This window comes from Benincasa hispida, chromosome 10 (genome assembly GCF_027475165.1).
Source record: "Benincasa hispida cultivar pf3 chromosome 10, pf3_genome.v1.1, whole genome shotgun sequence".
Classification (NCBI taxonomy): Eukaryota; Viridiplantae; Streptophyta; class Magnoliopsida; order Cucurbitales; family Cucurbitaceae; genus Benincasa; species Benincasa hispida.
The window spans coordinates 819,571-843,057 of record NC_143487.1 but is presented as its reverse complement, the minus strand read 5'-3'; the positions used below and the strand labels follow the sequence as shown (position 1 = coordinate 843,057).

Below are 23,487 nucleotides of genomic sequence, written 5' to 3'. Positions count from 1 at the left end.
TAATCTCAGTATATAATCTTGCGAGATATAGCGAGAAAGCATCAAACAATTATGGTTGGAAAAAGTTGATTTTTTAACTAAAATATTGTGGTCTCAAGATGGATTGAGAAAATTTTTTTTTATAAATTTTAAAAAAGATGCTAGTTTTGTAAGGTAAAAACTTAGATGGTGTTATTTTATACCATTTTCCAAAGGAAAAAAAAAAGGCAAAAAAAGGGAAAACAAAAAAACAAAAAGAAAAGAAAAGAAAAGAGTTTCCCCGCCTCGGCGGTCGCCAAGGAATTGGGCTTCGCATCGGAAGTTAAACCAGCGAAGCAGTTTTCAGTTGCATCGGGAGCTCAATTTTTCTCTCATTCATGGACTTACCCAATCCATCCTCTGTGCGAGTTCTTGTCCGGCCACCACCCTTATCAGCACCCACTTCCTCTTCTCTCCCTCCTCATTCTGCCTCACCGGAACCCTCTACTTCATTTTCTCCTTCCTCGCCGTTGCCGTCGCCATCCTTTCCTCGCTTTTCCGACACTGTCGTCGTCGTCGGTTTCATTGGGAGGAGACCCGATGATTCGATTCAACTCATCAATCGGGTTATCGATTCCAACGTCTTTGGGTCCGGTAAATTGGATAAAAAGTTGGATGTCGAGAAAGAGGAAGTTCGAGAATGGTTCAAGCGGCGAAGAATTAGTTATTACCACGAGGAGGAAAGAGGCATTCTCTTTTTGCAATTTTCTTCCCATAGGGGCTCCGTGTTTGATTCCGAAGCAGGTTACGATTCGGAGATTCAAGAGCATGATTTTGGCGATCTTCAGGGAATGCTTTTTATGTTCTCTGTGAGTGCTCGTCAATTTCTCATTTCTTTTTCTTTTTCATCAAGATGGTTTAACTTAGATTGTCTGTCTGTACCCTCGATCGAAATGTTATGAGCTCTTGGTAAGCATTTAACTCAATTACTGATGCAGGTTTGTCATGTAATCATATATATTCAGGAGGGGTCGCGGTTTGATACTAGTATTTTGAAAAAATTTAGAGCGTTACAATCTGCTAAGCATGTTTTAACTCCATTTGTAAAATCTCGGGCTACACCACCATTGCCATCTAGGTTGAAGTCTTCATCTGCTTCACGGTCTGTTGCTTCAGCAGCTGTATCTAATAATTCTTCTCCAATTAGAAGTGGTTCCATCTTAACACGAAATGCTTCCGGCATCTCTGTCATGTCTGGTTTAGGTTCTTATACCTCATTGTTTCCTGGGCAGTGTACTCCAGTCATACTTTTTATTTTTATTGACGACTTCTTAGATGGCCCAATGACTAGTTCTAATGTGGAGGGAATAGATACGATATCACTTAATCAGTCTTCAAGTTCAGACAGTATATCCTGGCCAAACTTGCCTGTTAAAGGTTCCGGATCTGTAGTTGTGCTTGCTCGTCCTGTGAGCAAATCAGAAGGTGGTTTTAGGAAGAAATTGCAGTCGTCTCTTGAAGCACAAATTCGCTTTCTAATCAAGAAATGTCGTACGCTTACTGGTTCTGACACTAGTCATGTAGGGTCTAGAGGTGGAGGTGCCTCAAGTTCTGCACCTTTGTTTTCACTTGATGCATCGAAAGCTGTTGTTCTGGTGGACAGGTCTGCAAATATGACGGCTGAGTCTCTGGAGTTTGCTACTAGCCTTGTGGAAGATGTTTTGAATGGAAAAGCTACTTCAGATTCTCTTCTGCTTGAAAGTCTTGGTCAAAGTGCTAGCAAAGAGGATATAGTATCTCTAAAGGAATTTATTTATCGGCAGTCTGACATTCTAAGGGGCAGAGGTGGGTTGGTCCATAGTACAAGCAGTGGGTCAGCTGGTGGGGTTGGCATGGTTGCTGTTGCAGCAGCTGCAGCTGCCGCCTCAGCTGCATCTGGAAAAACCTTTAATACTCCTGAACTTCCAAGTATGGAAATTTGGTTATCTTCAAGTCAACTAATTCTCCAGGGGATTCTCTCTGCAAAAGGTGGTTGCATAGATGAAGTGGAAATCAGTAAGCAAAAACCACGTCACCGGCACATTCCTTCTGCATCGATTGAGGGAAATGCTTTGAAGGGTATGGATCCTTTAGATATCGCTGTATCTTGGTTGGAAAGTGGTAAAGGTTTAAATATGAAGTTTTCAACTTCATGGTGTGAAAGAGCATTGCCAGCTTCAAAGGAGGTTTATCTTAGAGATTTACCTGCTTGTTACCCCACTTCACAGCATGAAGCCCACCTGGAGAAGGCTTTACTTGCTTTCCATTCAATGGTTAAGGGACCTGCAGTGCAACTTTTTGCAAAAAGGTTGGAGGAAGAATGCAAATCCATTTGGAATTCTGGGAGGCAACTATGTGATGCCGTTAGTCTGACTGGAAAACCATGTATGCATCAGAGACATAGCACTGAGAATGGAGACTCTCCTTTAGAAACCATGTCAAAAAATCATTCAAGCGGATATGTCTTCATACATGCTTGTGCTTGCGGCCGTTCACGACGACTACGATCTGATCCTTTTGATTTTGAATCAGCAAATGTTACCTTCAACCATTTTGCTGACTGTGACAATTTTCTTCCAGTTGTACGGTTACCAGGAGTAAGCATGACAGGACCCATTCAGCCATCATCATGGACTCTGATTCGAGTGGGTGGTGCAAAGTACTATGAACCTTCAAAAGGTTTGCTCCAGAGTGGATTTTATCCTACTCAAAAGTTCCTATTCAAATGGAAAATTAGTACCCGAATAAGGAAGACTCCAATCGATTTTACAGATAATATAATGTTACATGGTTCTTTAATTAAGTCATTCGTAGACTCTAAGGTTGAACCCAATGTAAATGTAAACATGAAGATGGCAGATGTAGCACAACTGAAGTCAGAGGATTTACAGCCTGGGATTGATAATGAAAGAAATTCCTCAGGGAACATTAAAGCTGAAGATAAAAAGAGCACAAGTGGTAGAATTCTTCCCAACTTTACCCTGCGAAAACCTTTTTCTGAGGTTGTAGCTGGATCATCAGGTCTAGATGTTGGATTTCCACCTCTCCAGCAGAGGAAACATTCTTCATCGGGTATCGATAAGGGTATCAAACAAAATAAGGTTGTTAATAGTCATGAACGAGGCTATGTTACTGTTGATAACCTTGGCTCAAGGAACTCTGAAAATGTTATTAATATTTCAAAAAACTCAAATAAGATTAGCAGCAATGAGCATTCAGATAGTGACTCCTTTCTACAGATTGGTACTAATGTAGTTCCTATGAATGTCAATAGTCTTGAAAAAACAAAAAACCCTCTTCTGAATCAAACACTTGTATATATTGGCTTTGAGCACGAATGCCCTCATGGACACCGTTTCCTACTAAATCCTGACCATCTTAAAGAACTTGGACCGTCTTTTGCTACAACTAAAGAATCTCATACTCCTGTGCAAGGTGCTGCATGCAATATGGTTGATCCTCTGAAATATGGTAAAAGTGATCGTCATGGTAAAGCTCGTGATAGTGTTAATGTAGCAAATGCTACTAGCTCAAGTAAGCAGAGAAGTTTAGATAAGTTAAAGGATGCAGTTAGTGGTGGCAGCATGTATTCAGATGACCAGTCAAACTGCATTAGAAGGATGACGGTAAACAATCTGACATCTATTAGTGCAACGGTCTCCAATTCTTTGAAGGACCAAGAAAAAGGTGTTAAGTCTATTGGCAATGAGGACAATGGATCTGGTTTCTTCATGTTGAATCAAGACCTGCCAATTTTCATGAACTGCCCACATTGCAAGCTCCCAAAGAATGAGAAAGATCCCCCAAATGTTAAGTTCTCTGGCACAATATCTCAACTTCAAAGGATTTTCATGGTACGCCATTCTTTTATGAGTTTTTTTTTTCTTTTTCCCCTTCTAATGCCCTTGGTTCTCTTTTAAGTACTGTTGTAGCAATGTTATTCTTTTTCAGTGTATGCTTTCTTTTGATGATGCAATAAACTTTAAATTGGTCGTGTTTTTTGCTGTCCTTTGAATGACTTGACTAAAAAGAATAGAATATGCTTTGAAACCATTAGGTTGGGGGAATTGGGGAAAAGCTGTAGGAGATCATTGTTTTTGCATTCTTGTCTTGGTTATTTTTATCCTGCTCGTCTATTATTGCTAATATTTTTTTAACCTAAAACGGTCTCACGGCCTTTTCTTTTGTTGGATTAAACATAAGCCTCAAGGCAATGTGAAGGATAAGCCTTGATTTAAATTAAATAACATCACATGTATTAATTTCACTCTCTCTTGTAAACGTTTTAAAATTTATTATTATTTTTTACCAATTTTCTTTTTAAAATTTATTGTTAAATTCATTGATTTCAGTAGGATTGATTTATCCTTAAAATATTTGGTTTCAATTTTTGTTTAAGGTTAGGTGGTAAAAGTAATACTATGCTGAATTATCATAACTTAATAGTATATTAACATTACATATAGACGTGAACTTTATTTTTGAATAGGCAATAAGCTCATAATATTCTGTTAAGTTTTGGTGCATTGTCATAGAATTAGAACCTCATCCCAATTCCCAAGGCATTCTTTGAAGTGCAAGAGCAAGACACGAAAGCCTTTCAAAATGTACTTTCTAACATGCTTAATTATGGATCACTTTGATGTTTAGTTTAACATTCTTAGAAGTACTCTTAACAAGACATTTGACCGAAAGCACTACTATTTGTATTTACTTTTCCCCAAAGCACTTTATGTTACTCTCAAACATAATGATTTTGAGGGAGAAATGCTTTTAAGAATGGCACAAAGGGTACTTTTGACATTTCAAAAGCACTTCCAAACATACGTTAGTTATTTGTAACTTCTTAGTTAGGGCTGGAATGGGTTTTGTTCCTCTCCTCTGTAAATTTCATCATGCAATTACTTTTTTAAAAGGAAAAAGAAAAAAGGTCTATGGCATACTAGGCTCTTGCACTAATTGACATTCCATGATGAAATGAATAATTTTCATAATTTTGGTTCCTAGCACGTTGTAAAGGAGCATCTTGTTTATCATACTGTTTTCTTTTGATTGTTCAATAACCAAAATAACTCAGGAAATGTGATGGCAGGTGACGCCTCCCTTTCCAGTAGTGTTGGCTACACATCCAGTGATACAATTTGAGGTTTGTCCCGATTTTCTATGAATATGCATTCCTAATTATTTTAGGGTGGAAGATGAAATGTTGAGCTATATCTTATTTATATTAGAGTTCAAAATAGATTTAGTTGATCTGTGGAAATCCTTGTTTGTTTCATTCTTTAATGTCTGATTTTAGGAGTTGAGAGGAGAAAGAAAACGATTCCTTCCAATTTGATCAAAATCCACTCACTTCTTTGGTTTATGATCATAAAAGACAAGGAGAAAAGCTTTACTTATTAGCACATCCTAACATGCTCCCATTTTTAAACTACTCTCAAGTAGGTCCTTGCTGTGTTATTTCTCCTCGAGTTTGACTTGGCTTGTGCATTGCTTAATTAATAGGGATGGAAAATATGTTTCTCTCCCCTCTCTTTATTTTCTCTTATCAAATCTATTCAAATTTAGCACTTAAAAATTACAATGGTCTACTAACCATGTATTAGTGACAGCTTTGGTGCCTCCCCTCCTGTTGCGATATGCAGCAGTTATATTATTGGGACCAAAGTACAAGAGAAGGAAACAAAGAAATCCCAACTTGTATGGAAGTAACGGAATCAAGGAGATCATAAAAAATCTCCCTAGTTGGGATGGACAGAAAATGAATGAAATTACAAAATTCCTAGAACGAGTATACCATCTTGTGACTAGAAGAAAGCAAGATCCTTCACATCTCCCTCACACTTCAATTCCTTCACATCTCCCTCACACTTCAATTTCTGAGAACTTCTTTTGTTCCTCTTTAGAATAATTCTCAATGCACAGCTGTAAATAAACTGACCACAAATATTAAACCTTGTGAAAATGTTGCCAAGCAGGAGATCCACACTTGCCAAATGCCTCCAGGGCAGTTTGAAGTGGTCCAGCACTTTGTGCCACATGCTTTTAGTGAAGGAACAATAAACAAAAATGTGGGTTTGACTTTCTCACTCAATGAAAGGAATTCCTGTTTGGCTGAAGGTTGGAGTTGGAATTTCCTTGAACCTTGTGCAGTGCACCGGTTTTTCCATATAGTGCCGAAGTAAATACTCACTTTCTCTAGCTACTTTAGCTCCCAAATATTTTAAGGACAAGATCAGCATTTTCCCTACGAAACCATTGATGTGATTAATCTTGGCTTTATAAGAAAAAGTTCCATTATTTTCACTGACCAGAACTCTGGATAGGATTTTGATTCAAGGTGTACGCTTCCAGATTAGCCCTTCAGAAATTTCCAAGTATTCAAAGCTCTTTGAAGGTGATCTGAATTTTTGTTGACTGAATTCCACACCTCTGCAATACATTCTTTCACTCAGAAATATAAAATTTAACTGGAAACAATGATGCTACAGAGGAGGGTAACTGCCTTCACAAAAAGTCCAAGAGTTACAAAAGGACTCTCCAAATGAATGAAGGATAAGGAGTAGTTATTAGAAAGAATTAGGGGAAACTCTCGAAGAAAGGCCAGAAAAAGAGTCACATGCCAAATGACCTTTTCCTCCTTTTGAAAACTTCTCCTATATCTCTCAAACCACACCTCCCACGAGAGAGACCTTATATCATTCAGTTAAAGCACCTTTGCTTTGTTCTCGAACTTGTGACCACACAAAAGAAGCACTGAACAATCTAAGGTTCTTAAGGGAATGGCCTAAGAGAAACTGAAGGTGGCTAGCAGCCATTACCAAAACTTCAAAGTGAATGGTAACTAAGGAAGAGCTGATCCATACTCGACCACTGCATTTGCAGAGAATGCACCAAGGGGAGATTCATCTGCAAGGACTTGTGAGTTGCATTTATTTCAATAAGAAATTGGAGAAAAAAAAAACAAAATAATAGAAATAACAGAGACCACAATTTCTCCCTGAATTCATGCATACCTGCTTTAATAGTAATATTAAAATTCAACAACCCAACAAATTTTTGCCATAAAAGACCTTGGCCTTTTAGAGCTACAGCAACTAGCTTCTCCAATCTAACAATCAAAAGAAGCCAAACTGTAATTGCATCTAATTACAACATGCCATACAGCATTTTTTCCCCCTAGTGTTATGTAATTTATACTTGACGATGTCATACAGCATTCTTTTTCCTAGTTTTACGTAATTTATACTTGAAGAGTTTTCTAAACATTTTGTTTTGCGTATCAAGCCTGATCAAAATTAGTTTTTCACATGCATCATGCCCTCATCCACTATGATATGTTGTTGTTATGGAGATATGGGGTGCAACTACACCCTTGACTGATCAACTACTTACAGGAGTCGTGCCTGCCCCCCTCTGTTCCTGGACGGCAGCAGAAACTCCAGTTCACATTTGGATGTCAAGTGGTCTTGCCCCCCGAGAGTTTTCTAACTCTCAGGCTTCCATTTGTCTATGGTGTGCAACTTGAGGATGGAAGTCTTCACCCTCTCAACCCTCTTCAACATCAACCTGAAGTGACTGCACGGATTATTGGGGGCACAGCATTGCAGATCCTATCAAAGTCTGGCAGTCTAGATGAGGGATCTCAAACATAATCAGAATTTTAAACATTTGGAAACTTGATCTGTATGACATGCATCTGTGAAGGGTTTCAGTCATTCAATCAAAAAGTGATGCATGCATATTTCACCAGGTTCATCAAAAGTGCTGGTAAGACATGTTTTCGTGCTAATTAGATTTTTTTTCATACTATTTTATTTATTCACAAGCTCACCCTATTTATACTTCATTGTTCATATCCTCCTGGAGTGTTTCCGACTTCCTGTTATCTGCATGTATTGCTCCCGCAAATTTATGATGCAGATTTAAGTGATTGGAAATAGTTTACTTGACATTAGTTGCATGATTTAAGCTTTTCTGACGTGGGACTCTTCCCATGGTTTTTTCACCAACAGTTATCTCAAGCGATGACTACAGATGTAAAATGTGAATTGTCTACCTGGATACTTCTCTTTAGTAGTTATCGTTACGATACACTGAATACCCGGTGGCAGTGAGCTGCTTCTTCCAGACTGGATGAGACCAGTCTATAAAGCTGTTTCCAGGTATTGCATTTTGCGGTTTTTGTTGTGTAGATGGTGTTTGGGTTCCTGTTTTTATTGGAAATTTGAATCTACCTATCAATGTTATCGTTAAGTTGTTCCAACTGTTAGTTCCTTCCTGGTGGAAAGTGGCTTCTCATTTGTTGGTAATATACATATAAATGTGTACATCATATATAAGGATGGTTTGCAGGAGTGGTCAATGAGATGTGTGGGTTTTATGCTTTGACCATTTGTTTCTTGTCGTTTGAGCGGTGTAATTTTTGTTGGATTAAAGTCAAATTTAACATCTCTGGTCTACTCTACACTATCATCACAAATCATGGTTCAATTGCAGGGCAGATTTTGTATTGAACTATCAATCTACTGTTACCAGAGTCTTGGCAGTTGATCCTTGACAGTAGCAAAGAGGGGACCGGTTCAGTTCGTCGATTCGGTCTGAGCATTTACACCCCTAGAAAGAACACAACTGTGCAACAGCCACTCCAACCCTGTTCCTCGAAAACTCTCCGATGCTGTTGGCCTGCGTTTTACCCTCACTGCATATTGTTTCTGGGAGTTCAAATTAAACAAAAACAAGTCGGACCATGGTGTATTTGAAACAAGATGTTCATATGAAGTGTTCTCATTTAGCTCTTGAAATTTTTATATTGGAATGTTTAGATTTGTATAGCTTTTATTTACGTTGTATATTGGAGTACTTTATACAAAATCAAGCATATGTAGGCAATATTTAGTTGGACTTGTAATTTGTAATAGTAAATATATAACTTCGAATGTTCTTATCAAATGTAGTTGGTGAAAATTTTCCTTTTAAGAATTTAGGGATAAGTAGAATGTTGTAAACCACTATTGAAAGGCGAAGGGACTTTAGAGAAATGAGTTTAAATATATTTGTGACACTTTATCAACATCTTACTGGATATTTAAAAAGACAAAAAAACAAAGTAGTTTTCATGTAATTTTTGGGATTAACAAGTTCAAAATCAACAACTGGTAAAATAATCCCAACAATTAATATGATTTTTAAATTTCGAGTTCATTCTTTGATGTAATAATATTAATTATGAACTTCTTTTAAGATTTCTTTTTCTTTATTGAATCTTCAACTAGAAAGAAATTATAAACGTGTGTGTGGCACAATTAAGATGTACGATAGTTTGGGATTGAGTTGAGTGAATTTGAGGAAAACTTTGTTAAATCTCTAAGAAATTCATCTTTAAGATGAGGAGGTACACACTGATGCATTGTAAGTCCCTCCATTTCAAAATTCAAATGGCCTTACAATAGAAAGTTGCCAATTAAAATAATACAATCTCTGTATTGGTTTAAAGGGTTGGTTAAACAGAAAAAGAAAAATAAGAGCTGATTAAGATGTGATTAAAACTCAAATCCATGGTTAAGAAGTGCCCCAGTAAGCCAAAGCTTCAAATTTGGCAAGTTCATCTCCACCTCACAATCTCTCACCTACAAAATAAACAGATTATAAGTTTTAGAAACACTTGAAAAGTCATTTTAAACCGACTCAATCATTTGAATTCAGATTATAAGAAAGTAATTACATTAATTGTAGCAGTGAGAATGAATCTATCAGAAGCAGAAGCCAAATTGGAGCTTTGAATAATGAAGCTGGTGAGAGATTCAAGAACTTTGTAAAGAGACATGGCTACTCTTTCACCCATCTTGCAAACTAGCCTCAAATAAAACCCTCTTTCCTCCACTTGAAACACATCCAGCTACAAATGCAAGCCAAATTGCAACATTATTTATTACCAGCTTAGCATTCAAATACTTCATTACACAACATGATTAAAGAAAAATGTACCTGAATTATTTTGGTGGGAAGGAATTGTTCAGAATGTGGGGTTTGAATAATGTTCTTTTGGTTTTGAAGTCTATGATTGGTTTGTGTTTCGTTGATTGAGGATTCTAAAACTGATATCTCTGCTTTGAGCTTCTTGGCTTGCATTTGTAGCTCTTTCACATATAACACTGCATCCCCAACAATGGAAGCCTTATCCATCTGCATTTTTTCCACATCATGCCATTCAATCAATCTTACCATTTCAACCAACTCCATTTTTTAATTGTTAAATGCATAATTTAAACTAGACGCTACAAAATATTCATGTATTTTAATTCATTTTAATTCTTATTTTTAAAAAGTCTATTTTGATCTCTTACTTAATACACATACACCCAAATAAATATTTTCAAAATATTAAGAACAAATAACCCAAATTTAAACTCACTAGAATCAAAATTAGAGAGCTCACGAGATCCTATTTCATTCTCTACCCTTTTTAATTTTGTGGGGATTGATTTCTCCTAGGGAATTTTTCTCCACTTTGTTTTTTTTTTAATTATATAAAAAATATCAATTAACTTATTTAACTTCGATTGAAATTTTTTAATTAAATAGTTATGTTCCATTTAAATATAATACTCTTTTCAAATATAGAATAATGAGTCAACATATTTACAAATATAGTAAAATATCTATGATAGACACATAAAGCAATTATCCTTAAATATATCTATTATTTTTTATGATTAAACAATAAAACTTAAATTTAAATGATAATAATATGACTTAAGAAGAGACATTTCCTATCCACTTATGAGATTTTTTTAAAAAACTTTTATAAATAGAAAAATCCTAAAAAATTTCAAATATTTCCGAATATTTTTTTATATTTAAAAAGGTCTCTTTTTTTTTTTCCTCATTCTATGCCTTATTCAAGTAGGTTCGTAAGAAAAAAGAACATCTCTAATCAAATAGATTAATGTATTAATTGATTATGAAAGTGAATATTAATTTATGATACCTTGGTTATATTTGGAACCAATGAACGCAATGCATAAAGCTTTTCCTTCATTCTTCCTCTTCTCCTTCGTTCAGAAATCAAAGTTCTTGTTCTATCCACTTTAGGTTTCTTTGAATTTGTGAAAGAAGAAGAATTCTCGACAGAAGTGTCGTCTTCATCTTCATCATCATTTTCAACTTCTTTCATGATGCTATTGAAACTCTCCAATGTACTAAACAGTGAATTTGGATCAGAATTATTATTCATCACCATATTCGAATCTACAATGAATTCAGCGCTCGGATCCGCACCATTTTCCACCAACAAACTGTTCATGAAATCAGGATCGAAGTTATTGAATATTTGATTTTCGTGGCCTCCACGAATCAGATTCACATATTGATCGAAGTTGTCGCCATGGATGAAATCTTGAAGCTCAAATTGATCGCTGATGTTCGTCATTAAATGTCTCCCAATTTGCTCCATCCCTAACTTTTTATCAGTAAATTGATTTGATGGGATCAACATAAAGTGATTAATGGACTAATTTATAAACAGGGGAAAGGAGGGAATCTATTTGGAAAAAAAAATTAATAATAATAATTAAATGGGAGTATCATGACATGTTATGCTTAATTTTTAAAAAAGGTTTAAACATAAGTTCAGTACATGAACTTTCCAATTTGAGTTTGAGGGACATGGAATAGAGATTAGGATAAATTGGGGTCAAAACTTTTTGTTAATGGGGATTATGATTACTTTACTTTGTTTATTTTTTAATTTTTTTTTTATAAATAGAGAAATTATCTTTTATGGAGAACTTTTATTTCATAATAAATTTTAATTTTATTCGGAAAGATTTCTCTCATTTGATTTTCATTAATTAAGACTCCATTTAATAATTATTTCATTTTTTTATTTTGTTTTTGAAAATTAAGCCTATAGACACAACTTTTATTTCCAAATTTATTTCTTTGTTATCTACTTTTTACAAATGATTTAGAAAACCAAGTCAAATTTTATTAAGAAAAAAAAAGTAGCTTTCAAAAAGTTGTTTTTATTTTGGAATTTGACTAAGAATTCAACCATTATATTAAAAAAATGCAAATCATTTTAAGAAATATGAATAAAATAAGTTAAATTTTCAAAAACAAAAAGCCAATCAAACCGGGCTTAAAAAAGTACGCTTTCATTTATAGAAATGAAAAAAAATTAATAATAATAACAACACACAAAAAAACGATCAAGAATCTCACATTGAAAAAATCAATGAAACTCATATTTTATAAGATAGATGAACTACTACTCTTATTACTAAATGGTTTTGAGATGGAATCTCATGTTATTAAATATGCTATCATAGTCCATAAAAACTCAAATTATACATATATTTTAAAGTTTAGAGATCAATTAGACAATTCTTTAGATTCAAAGATCAAATCGACATCCTCTAAAACTTTGAAACTAAACTTATAATTTAATCTATAGAGACACAATAATTAATTTCAAAACAATGTTTGGCATTTGATTGGTTAGACATAACTTACAAGCATGTTTAATTTTGTTTGTGAAGCAAGATTAATATATTAAGAGGTGTGCTCAATATATATATATATATAACCAATCACATAAATTCGTACTGATTAGTTGATTAGCAAATATTTAAATTAAATTCACTGATTAGATGTATAATGACGTAATACATGCATATCATTATCAACTCTTTTAATTTCCATCTTCAAAGATATACTTAATTAAGTTGTTAACTAAAGGTCAACTTAGCTTTGGTCATTTTGCTTCTCTAAATGGATGGTTATTGATTAATTAACTATGTCAAAATTTAAAATTGTGGCTAAGTTTTTTTTAAAGGGGAAACATGGAATAATTATATAATTTGTGTGATTTGTTCTTGGGACGGTCTAATCTGAGGAAGGGATGACTTTTGTTGCAAAATGATATTAATCAAATATACTATAGTCTTTTTTTTAATTTTCTTTTTAATTTTTTAATGGCACGAGTTATGTTGGTTTGGCTAATTATTTTTAATAGGTATAAATTTAAAAAGATTTTCTAAAATAGAAAGATAGGGAAACTATTTACACAAAATAACATAATTTAATATTCTTTGATAGATGTCGATAGAAGTCTATAAATGTCTATTGGTAATAGAAATTGATAGAAGTCTATCATGGATACTATGTGATAGATACCGATAGAAGTCTATCACCGTCTATCAATGTAATTATTATTATTTCTAAAAATAGTTTGATATTTTTTTAATCTATACAAATTTCTCATAAATTTATCAAGTCTAAAAGCTTGGAACTCTAAATCAATGTAACCATAGGAAAACTAAAAACTAAAAAAATTAGAATTTATATAACATGGATTTATGATAATTAAATTGTATATCAATATATATTTTAGGAAAAGTATTAATTTACATCCCTAAACTTTAGAAGTTATGTCAATTTACACTATGAATTAATAACTATATCAATTTAATTTCTGAACTTTCATAATTGTATTAATTAAGACACTTCTTCGAACTTAGTTAAAATATCGTGTGAAACATATAATTGTTATAGTTAAACTTATATATTGTTATAAGTAAATCATTTAGACCATTTATTAAGGTTACATTTGAAAATCGTCAATGCATTCAATTATTACAAGTGTGTATACTTCTCCAAATGTTGGATTAATAAAATGGACTATTAGAATTGGATGTATGGATAATTTTCAAAAGAAATCTCAATGAGAGTCTAAATTGATTCGCTTAAGAAAGTTAAGGAGTTTAATTGGTAAAATTATTATTAATCTCACACATTGTTTATCTAAATAGAACATAATCGAATGTTTTTAGGGTTGGCAACGGGGCCGGGGCGGGGCAGAGGGGCGTCCCCCGTCCCCAGCCCCATGGGAAAAATTGTGCCCCATCCCCGCCATTTGAAGGTGGAGACGGGGGCGGGGATTCCCCGACGAGAAAACGGGGTCCCTGCGGGGCTCCATTCCTCGTTTCCTCGCAAGGATTCTTCGTGGAAGATTTCAACGGAGGGGAGGGATGAGTAAGAGGGAAGAGATGAGCGAGAGCGAGAGGGGACTGGGGAGGGGATAAAAAAATATATATAAATTCGGGGTCGGGGCGGGGATACTGTCCCCATCCCCACCCCATCCCTGGACGAGACCCTGAATAAATTCTTTGGTTTGACCTCATCCCTGGTCAAATCGAGGAACCCCACACTGTTGGGTTTTTTTACCAACCCTAAATGTTGTGAATTGATATACTTACAAAAGTTCAAGACTTAACTTAATATGATTATTAGTTCAACATTTGAATTGAGACAACTCTCAAAGTGTAGGGGTATAAATTGATATTTTCTTTATATTTTATATAAGAATATCAATAATATATTTTTACAATCATATAATAGTATAATATTGATTATATATTTATCAAAGTGAGCATAACTCAATTAGCATGTAATATGTATTAATTTGACTCCCTTCACCCTTATTGTACTAAAAGAAATATTGATTATATACTTTATCACATAAATGGTACACCAATGATATATGTTACATCATATATGAGTAGGATATGAAAAAAATTGTGGATTGTTTTTAAATATAAAAAAATAAACCAAAATATTTACAAAATATAATAAAATTTAGAATTATCAATGATAGACGCTGCTATTAGTGTCTATTATTAATGTCTATCATTGATAGTTCTAAAATTTTGTTATATCTTGTAAATATTTTCAACAGCTTTACCATTTGAAATAATTTCCCAAAAATTATGCTATTAATCAAATTACCTTTTATGTAAAAGATTAACAAATATGACATCTAGCTCATATAAGTTTCTATAGCCTATATAAGATTAACCTACATGATTTTTTTTTAGTTCTGAAATTTAAACATTTGACCTTCTAACTAAGATCATAATTTTAATTTAGCTTAAATTGACAACATAAACTCGTGATTTATGTTATCTTAAACTTAATTCAAATAGATAATATGTGTGTGTATTTTAAACATTTACGATGTTCAAATCCTCGTCTCACATTATTCACCTAAAAGTTGGGATAAATAAAACTATAATTTTAAGATAAAATACTAGACCTGGGCTTGATTTTTAATGGGTATTGTACAAGTCTAACCGGTGAGTTAAACCTTAATTTTTATTCAAAACAATTACAAATTAACTTTATGCTACAAAATATTTCCAAGTAAATTCATTGTAAAGTGTAAGAGTGTTTTTTGTTATAGAAAAAGAAGTAACGATTTTTGTTATAAAAAAATTTGACAATTTTGAAATGCAAGATTAAATAATTAATCTTTTATCTAGTAAATTATGTTTAGATTGACAATTCAAACCCTAAAAAATATTCATTCCTATCCCTAAATTTTATGAGTTATATCAATTTAAACCTTGAACTAATACTTATACTAATTTAAATCCTGAACTTTGTAAGTGTATCAATAATTTACACCCTCTATTATGTTTCATTTTAAAAAATCTCGTGTGAAATTTATAATTATATCAATTAAACCATAAATTTTTTATAAATGAATCAATTTAGATTCTTAAACAAAATTTCCTTTGAAAATCATCCATAGATTGACTCTAATAATCCATTTTGTAAAACCGATATTTGAAGAAGCCCACACATGTTTCATAATTAATGCACGAAGGTAACTGTAATAAAGGTCTAAATTGTTTGTTTATGAAAATTTATGAGTCTAATTGACTTAAATGATAAGTTTCACATGATGTTGGTTGAATAAAATTTGGATGGTAATATAAATTGATCTATGTATAAAGATTTAAAGTTTAAATTGATACAATTTAGAGGTGTAAATTGAATTTGCACTAATTTTTTTTAAAAGAAAAGAACACATATTGTAAATATATATATAAACCGTAATATATTAGAGAAGGAATAATTTAAGAAGAAAAAATGAATTAAAAAAATTAAAGCAAGGGTCGTACATTCCACCTGTCATCTCGTAGTTTTGACTAAAAAGAGAATATTCAATGAATTGGTATGGGTTTCATCATGCACTGCATCATTCTGGGCTTTTATTGGCCGCCGGCCCATTAAATTTTCGGCTCAAAACCCATTTCTTTTTCTTTTTTCTAATAATAAATTTCTGTCGTAAATGTTCAGATTGTTGTGTGTGTTTAATTATATATTGATTAGTTTAATTAATTGTGTTTGACACACAATTCCCACATGGAAATACCGTTTCCGGCAGATGTCTCCACGTGCCATAAACCAATGAGGCGTTCTCCATTCTCTGAGTCACTCACTACTTTTAATTAATTCTTGAACTCCCACCACCTTCACCTTACATGTGGTTAATCCTTTGTTTGATTTGTTTATTAACTGGGCCGTGTAATCTATCGGGCCCATACATATTCTAGCCCGGCCCATTTGAAGAGCCTGCTTTTGCAAGGCCCATGACGCCTGTTTGATGGGAATTCAGAACTTTGCCAACAGCCTCGGCACATAACCCCCACAATCATTCATTCCACTGTTCCGTTCCGTTGCGTGCCTGAATTTTATGTTGTTTGTATTATATGCGCAATTTCCTCCAATGGCCTTTCACTTAATTTTCTAGTTGTGATTCTTTTTGTTCGAGTTAAATGATTTTCATGTTTAGCATAAATTTATTACCTGGATTTAATAGTGTTCAATATGTATACCAATTCCATGTTTTTAAAATTTATTCACTTATTAGACACCAAGTTAAAAATTTGTAATCTTGTTAATATAGTGTTATAGGTGGTTTCAGACCAATATATATATATATAATGAACATCAAATATAAACAAAAGTGACATATCCACACAAAAAGTAGTATTTAAGATCAAAATAGATCTCGGGGAAGGGACAAGCTTGGCCTTGGTCGAATTTAACCAAGTGACTAATGAGGCATGTCCCTTGCAATATGCCCCAACTTGGTAAACAGTAGGGTAATCCTATTTTGGCTTGGAAATCCTCTTTGGAATAACCTAGGTCATCCATTCGTATAACTATAAGCACGTCATTATAGTCTTAGAGAAGTAAACTCATTATCCATTCACAGACTTTTAACTAGTTGCTTTTATTCACTATTTGACTTAAGAATTATATCATAACACCACAACGAAGTGAATATGTTTTTATTTTGCATGTCACGTTCTTCTCTCATCAAAAGAATTATAATTGTTGTCTTGTACAAACATTTCTTGAAATACATCCGTTAATTTTGTAAACTTTTTGATATGTTTAGGAATAATCTATTATACGTAAATTCAAGTTTAAAGTCCAATTACACATTTTGAACGTTTATAAGTGTAGTAGATACAAATTTAAAAATGTAGAGACTAAATTTATAGTATGACCTTTCGTTGATATGTTTGTTTGGATGTCCAGTTCAAAAATTGGATTCATCTCAATATAGTTATAAAAAGAAAGATAGAACGATGATACATGTGAACGAGAATTCATAGAAAATGAAAAATAAGGCAAAGAAATATGGAGTTATAGATGAAATAGCAAGGAGTAAGCCTGAAGTGAGTCTTTGACCGTCTATCTCATGTTTCTTTGGCTCGATTAATATACTACCCTACTCCGTTCCGTTCGAGTCCTTTTCTTGCAAAATCTAAAACGGACCCACATCTTTCCCGTTCCGTTCCTTGGAAGATAAGGTGGAAACCTAGTCAGCAATTACTCACATTCCTATCCAAATTAAACATGAACATGTCTTTCACTATAACAACAATTTTGCCGCGCGTTTCAACGGTCGCCACCTGTTTCTCTAAATCCTCCGGCGTACTCTTTCAAACATTCCCCACTTGCTCCCCCAACGCGCGTGTTCTTCACGTCAACCTTTCACCGGCTGTGTACCCAAACTCCCCTCTTCTTCAATCCTTTCCGCAGTCCAGCAGCGCGTGAAAAGTTAACCGTTTCCTTACTTGGTGAAATCCCGAAAATACCCTCACTGACAGTTGAAGCCTCGTTTTCATCGTTTCGGTACGTCGACCGGCGCGTGGAAAATTACAGTTCTTTATAGAGAGTGAATTCCCGAAAATGCCCTCATCGACGGTTTAAACCCCACTCGAGCTCCTCCCCCACTGCAAATCCTTTGTAACAAAAGGATTTTTCTCTCCGCTTTCACAAAACAATCGAGGAAATCATAATACAATGGACACTCAGATTCAAGCTTCATTATCTTCTTCTTCTTCCATTGAATCTACAGATGCCGCGGATCGTGAATCTGGGAATTTCGGGTTTGTTTCTACAAATGTCGAGATCTACGTTTCGGTTTCGGTTTCAATTTGGGTTTTGTTTCTTGTTCTCAAGTCGCGTTTGTTGTGGTTTTAGGTGTTTGCATTATCGAAGGAGATGCAAGATTAAAGCGCCTTGTTGCGATGAGATCTTTGATTGTAGGCATTGTCATAATGAAGCTAAGGTTTAAATTTTATTAAAATGTTGGTTCTTTTAACTACGTTTTGGTAATTGATTTTGGTGTTGGAGTTTTCTTTTCATCTTCTTATTGCCGTGTTGATTTGATCAGAACTCCCTTGAATTGGGAACTCTTGATCCACATGATGTTCCTCGCCATCAAGTTCAGAAGGTTTGCATTCTTCTAATTTTATGTTTGAGAAAATTTTAGGTCTCAGCTTTGATATCTATTTAGGCTCTGTAATAATTTTGGTAACAGTTTTGTTCTTATTTTTCTGCTCTTGAAATATCCGAGCTTGTTTTCTCCTGAATGTGTACTATAGTTCTCACATTTTTTTGGAATAAGGACTTAATTCTTAGTTAAATTCTAAAAATAAAAACAATCATTGATAACCTTATTTTAGTTTTCAAATCTTGACTTAGCTTTTGAAAAAAAATAGTGGAAAGTGGATAAAAAAATAGTCGTAGGTGGAAGTGGTGTTTATATGCTTAAATTTAAAAAATAAAAAACTACAACTCAAATAGTTACTAAACGTGGTCTTATTTTTTAGTTTTTGAATTTTTATAAATTTTTTAAATTTTGTAAAAACTCCGGATAAGTAGCCCAAAAAAAAAAAATGGTAGTGTTTATAAACTTAATTTTCAAAACCAAAAACTAAAAAATAAATAGTTACAAAATGCCTTTAATTTTCTTTCCACCAGACATGCTCTAGATTTGATTTCTATGTTCAATGATTCGATCTGTGGTAGATGACATTATAGATCTTTAATCAATCTGAATTGGGGAAACTAGAAAAAGCGACTTTTATAATAGTGGGTGAAAGGTTTGGCATTTTTTAACTTTTTGAAAAGTTTGAACATGACTTAACGAAGATGGTATTTCCATAGAACCATAACTTAATTCTGAAGCAAACCTGTCACTTTTATTTTTCAAGAAAAAAGCACCATTATGAAGTTTCTTATGAGTCTGCATTTGGTACAAACTCAAAAAGTAATCCATTTTAACAAGTGGACAATATCATATCATTTTAAAGTACAAAAGGATCGACACTATTGTCCTAATGTTGTATAAGCTGGACTACTTGAAGAAAGTGTTGAATTCACATCTTCAAAAAGTATGCTAGTTAGTTTCATCTTTTCTCCTCTAGTAACTAACCGTATGTTGTCTTTTATTGCACCTTCAGGTTATCTGTTCCTTATGTGATACAGAACAAGATGTGAGTTCCATGAGAATGACATTGTAATTGAAACATACTGAGAAACAGAACTTTAAACGGGTATAATTAACTTGTTGAGTTCTTTTTTATTCCAAGCAGGTTCAGCAGTACTGCATGAACTGTGGAGTCTGTTTTGGGAAGTACTTCTGCAGCATATGCAAATTCTTTGATGACGACGTGAGTTAGGACCTACCGTTTTTTTGCACTTAAAAACACTTTTTTGAACTCTTAAAAAATCATCCCAAGAATGCTCTTAATAATCATATAGTATAGTGTAGTATTTCATATTTCTGCTGAAATTTTAACTCGCTGAGAAACAACATTCTGCTAGTCACTTTCTGATGCAACGTTTCCTTTCTAATTGCTTCAGTTTGTTCCCTTTTCAGGTTTCAAAGAGTCAATATCATTGTGATGAATGCGGAATCTGCAGGTATAAGTTATGCAAACTTTGTGAAATGTGCTTAAATTCAAGGACTTTCTTTTGATTATGCTTATTCAGTATGTTATCTTTATTCTATTTTGCAGGACTGGGGGGAAGGAAAATTTCTTCCATTGCAAGACATGTGGTGAGCGAGAGACAAAACTCAAACCCAAACCTGAAACAGCTTAAAAAAACAGTTACAAGAAGGTCGAAACTAAATTCTGCATCCTTGCAATGTTTGTTGCAGGATGTTGCTATTCAAAATTAATGAAAGACGGACATCGTTGCATCGAACGAGCAATGCATCATAGCTGCCCTGTCTGCTTTGAGGTAAGGAAATTCGATGCACAACAATGTTTTGTTTCTGGTCGAACATTACTCGATTCATATGTCCAAATTCTTCAATGCAGTTTCTATTTGACACAACAAAAGACATCAGTGTCTTACCTTGTGGCCATACCATACATTTGGAATGTGCAAAGGAGATGGAGTCACATTTCCAGTAAGTACATCACATTTGGACTGCTTATAACCTTAGGATATTATGATGGGAACTCTACAAAAGTTTGTATATGACATTCCAAAATCAGCTGAAAATGAAATCATTATTAAACTTTTATGAGTCGTCTCGCTCGATCCCGTTTGAAATGAAGTGGGTGCAAGGTCAAGAAATTTAGATATATTCATCTATGATTCTGTAGAAGATGACTTGTAGAAGTGGTTTCAATGTGTTTTATATCTTTCGTTCAGGTACTCTTGCCCTGTTTGCTCAAAGTCAATCTGTGACATGTCTAGGTTGTGGGAAAAGCTTGATAGAGTGGTAAATCAGATATTATTACTTATTTTCTAAATTTCTTCATACAATAATGTGAACTAAATTCATTCATCAAGATCTTGATTTCTTTTTCTTAAACTATAAATGCAGATTGCTTCGACCCCGATGCCTGATATGTATAAAAACAAGAAGGTAACACCCTTTCAACAATGGTTTCAGCTTTATGGTCTTGATTCTCTACTTGTTCTTAAGAGATTTGAAGAATAAAATCAATGCCTGGTATTGGCTTAAATCTGAAAACAAAACATAGGAGCATATACTGATTTGAAATGAAATTAAAAAATGAAGATCAGAGGTCAAAATGCTATGAAAAAGATCTTATGAATGAAGAAAATGTAACAAATGATGAATCTTTTTGAAAATGGAGCGAAGGCAATTGTAAATCTTGGCCATGACTTGAGTCTGCATACATACAAGCAGGTGTGGATTCTATGTAATGACTGTGGTGCAGAAGGTGAAGTTCAATTCCATGTGATAGCTCATAAATGCTTGGACTGCAACTCCTACAACACTAAACAGACAATAGGAAGAAGACCTACTGCTTCTTGCTCATCCACACCGGTGCCTGAGATAGCGAGTTGACTTTCCTACCAAAAGAAGATTAAAAGAAGAAATTCTTGGTACTACCTTCCTTGAATAGGTTGTACAATTGTGTCCTTAAGTTCTAAGAAAAGATTATTGGTCTTTCTCGCCATGACGCGGTTGCCCTCTCATAACTATTAGATGCATTGCTTCAATACAAATGAGCACTATAAATCTAATGGCTATAGGAGAGTTAACCATAATAAGACTATTGCATCTCAGATTTTGGTCAAATGGTTCTATACCATTCCACATGGCATGTGTGTATATAGAAATTTTGTTGTAATTATATGTTTTAAGGTTCAATTTGGCTCATCGTTCCTGTCTTTGGTGTCTTTGTTCTCTTTTGTTTTTTTAGCATTTTTGGCCAAATTATCGAGGGTATAATGTGCACATGGCCGGCATTCAACAACCGACAATAATTGAAAAGACTTTAAAATATAGGACTATAAGGCATGAGATTGACTTTAACTGGATTAAAATATCATTTTAATCACGTTTCAATTCTATTTGTACTTTCAAATATTTGATTTTATTCATTATACTTTCAACAAATTTTAAATTTAGTCTCTATACTTGTTTATTGCTGATTTTTTTTCTTCTTAACCTTCTATTGTCTATTAGATTTTTCATTTTCACTCTAAATTTTGAAAATATATTCACATATTATATTATCTTGCAGAAAATTAATATTATTAATGTTTAGTCAATTTCAATAAATATTAACTTTGATGGACTAAATTTAAGATTTATTAAAAGTACATAAATTAAAATTAAACAAATCAATGTAATAGTATTTTAACCTTAAAACTATTTAGGTATTTAATTATTCAAAATGTCAAAATATCATTTTGGTCCTTTTACGTTGATGGTTGTTTCATTTTAATCAATGTACTTTTAAATGTTTAATTTTGATTCTTATACTTTCAACAAAGCTTAAAATGATCCCTAGCTATTAAATTGGAATAAAAAAGAGGTAAGTTGGAAAAAAATAATGAAATATGTGAAATATGATTTAAAAAAATCGAAGTATTTAAAAAAAAAAAAATCAAAGTTACAAAATTGGGTGTAAAAATCGATTATTATTATTTTCAATTTCTCTCTCCTTCCTCTCCCATCTTTTCTTTCTTTTCCATCATCATCTTCTCCATCAAACTTTTTCTTCCCCTTATTTCTCTATTTTCAAATTTAGGTGTAAAAATGGATTATTATTATTCTCAAATTCGAGTAACCACGCTTGCGCGAATAATGAGTACCTTTTTATTACCTCTCCGTTTAATTTTCAACTGTTTTATTAAAAACGTTTTCATCAAATTAGATCAATTATGATCCATCTTTTTCTCATACACTCTGAATTTTTTCAATGAGAGACGAGTTCATAAAAAATCTTCACTGGCCGATTTCTTCAAACTTTATGTTCTCTATTTATGAGCATATTACATTGATTCTAATCATTTCTCCGACGAGTGCACGCCTGAGATTAGACATTATGTCAACTTTGAGGAGTAATTGACATAAGCGGTTTAGCACAACGGTCGCACCAAAATTACTTTCATGGCAATGATTCTTTCCACGGCACAACAATGATTCGATATTTGGTTCTTACAATCTGAAAGTAATCTTTTCCTCGTTCCAAATGTCAGTCAAGAACGGTAAGGTCCTTTCCGATATGTCCAAGTTCGAACCATTGGATAGAATAAATTACCGCGGTTGGTTTTAGAAGTTGCTCATCTTCTTTGAACAGTTAGAGGTTGATTACATTCTCACCACAGAAGGTTCTGCTATTGTCGAAAAGGTGCCTACTGTCATCGATCCAAAAAAGAAGCTGTTGTTGTTTCTGACCAAATGAAACAACCATCCGATATTGATCCCGAAAAATATGAAAAGACAACAAAATGGTTCGAGGTCATCTGCTTAACCATATGTCAGACTTGTTGTTCGGTATGTTTGTGGGCCAAAAATCAGCGAAGGAAGTTTAGAACACGCTGGATTTCAGATATGGAGGA

The 23,487-nt window shown here is 33.6% G+C and overlaps 3 protein-coding genes across 4 annotated transcripts; 2 read left to right on the top strand and 1 right to left on the bottom strand.

Moving 5' to 3' along the window:
* Nucleotides 1-215: 215 nt before the first annotated feature.
* On the top strand, nt 216-8,949 carry LOC120088148 (uncharacterized). 2 transcript variants are annotated; one of them, XM_039045251.2, is made up of 6 exons: nt 216-827; nt 957-3,851; nt 5,090-5,143; nt 7,395-7,767; nt 8,013-8,162; nt 8,502-8,949. In XM_039045251.2, exons 1-4 carry the CDS (start codon nt 357-359, stop codon nt 7,650-7,652), a joined length of 3,678 nt encoding a protein of 1,225 aa, XP_038901179.1. In that variant the 5' UTR covers nt 216-356; the 3' UTR covers nt 7,653-7,767; nt 8,013-8,162; nt 8,502-8,949. The 2 variants fall into 2 exon arrangements, with proteins under 2 accessions (XP_038901179.1, XP_038901178.1); XM_039045250.2 differs by having other exon boundaries at nt 8,497-8,949.
* Nucleotides 8,950-9,330: 381 nt separating this feature from the next.
* Nucleotides 9,331-11,510, bottom strand: FRU (FER-like regulator of iron uptake). Its single transcript, XM_039046322.2, has 4 exons — nt 10,988-11,510; nt 9,985-10,182; nt 9,722-9,895; nt 9,331-9,626 (listed from the first exon to the last, which is right to left on the bottom strand). The coding sequence occupies exons 1-4, from the start codon at nt 11,492-11,494 to the stop codon at nt 9,540-9,542; spliced, it is 966 nt and encodes a 321-aa protein (XP_038902250.2). The 5' UTR covers nt 11,495-11,510; the 3' UTR covers nt 9,331-9,539.
* Nucleotides 11,511-17,735: 6,225 nt separating this feature from the next.
* LOC120087812 (CHY-type/CTCHY-type/RING-type Zinc finger protein) lies at nt 17,736-21,796 on the top strand. Its single transcript, XM_039044723.2, has 12 exons — nt 17,736-18,251; nt 18,346-18,433; nt 18,539-18,598; nt 19,611-19,643; nt 19,743-19,820; nt 20,030-20,073; nt 20,169-20,209; nt 20,312-20,394; nt 20,475-20,566; nt 20,815-20,884; nt 20,990-21,031; nt 21,320-21,796. The coding sequence occupies exons 1-12, from the start codon at nt 18,166-18,168 to the stop codon at nt 21,479-21,481; spliced, it is 879 nt and encodes a 292-aa protein (XP_038900651.1). The 5' UTR covers nt 17,736-18,165; the 3' UTR covers nt 21,482-21,796.
* Nucleotides 21,797-23,487: the final 1,691 nt, after the last annotated feature.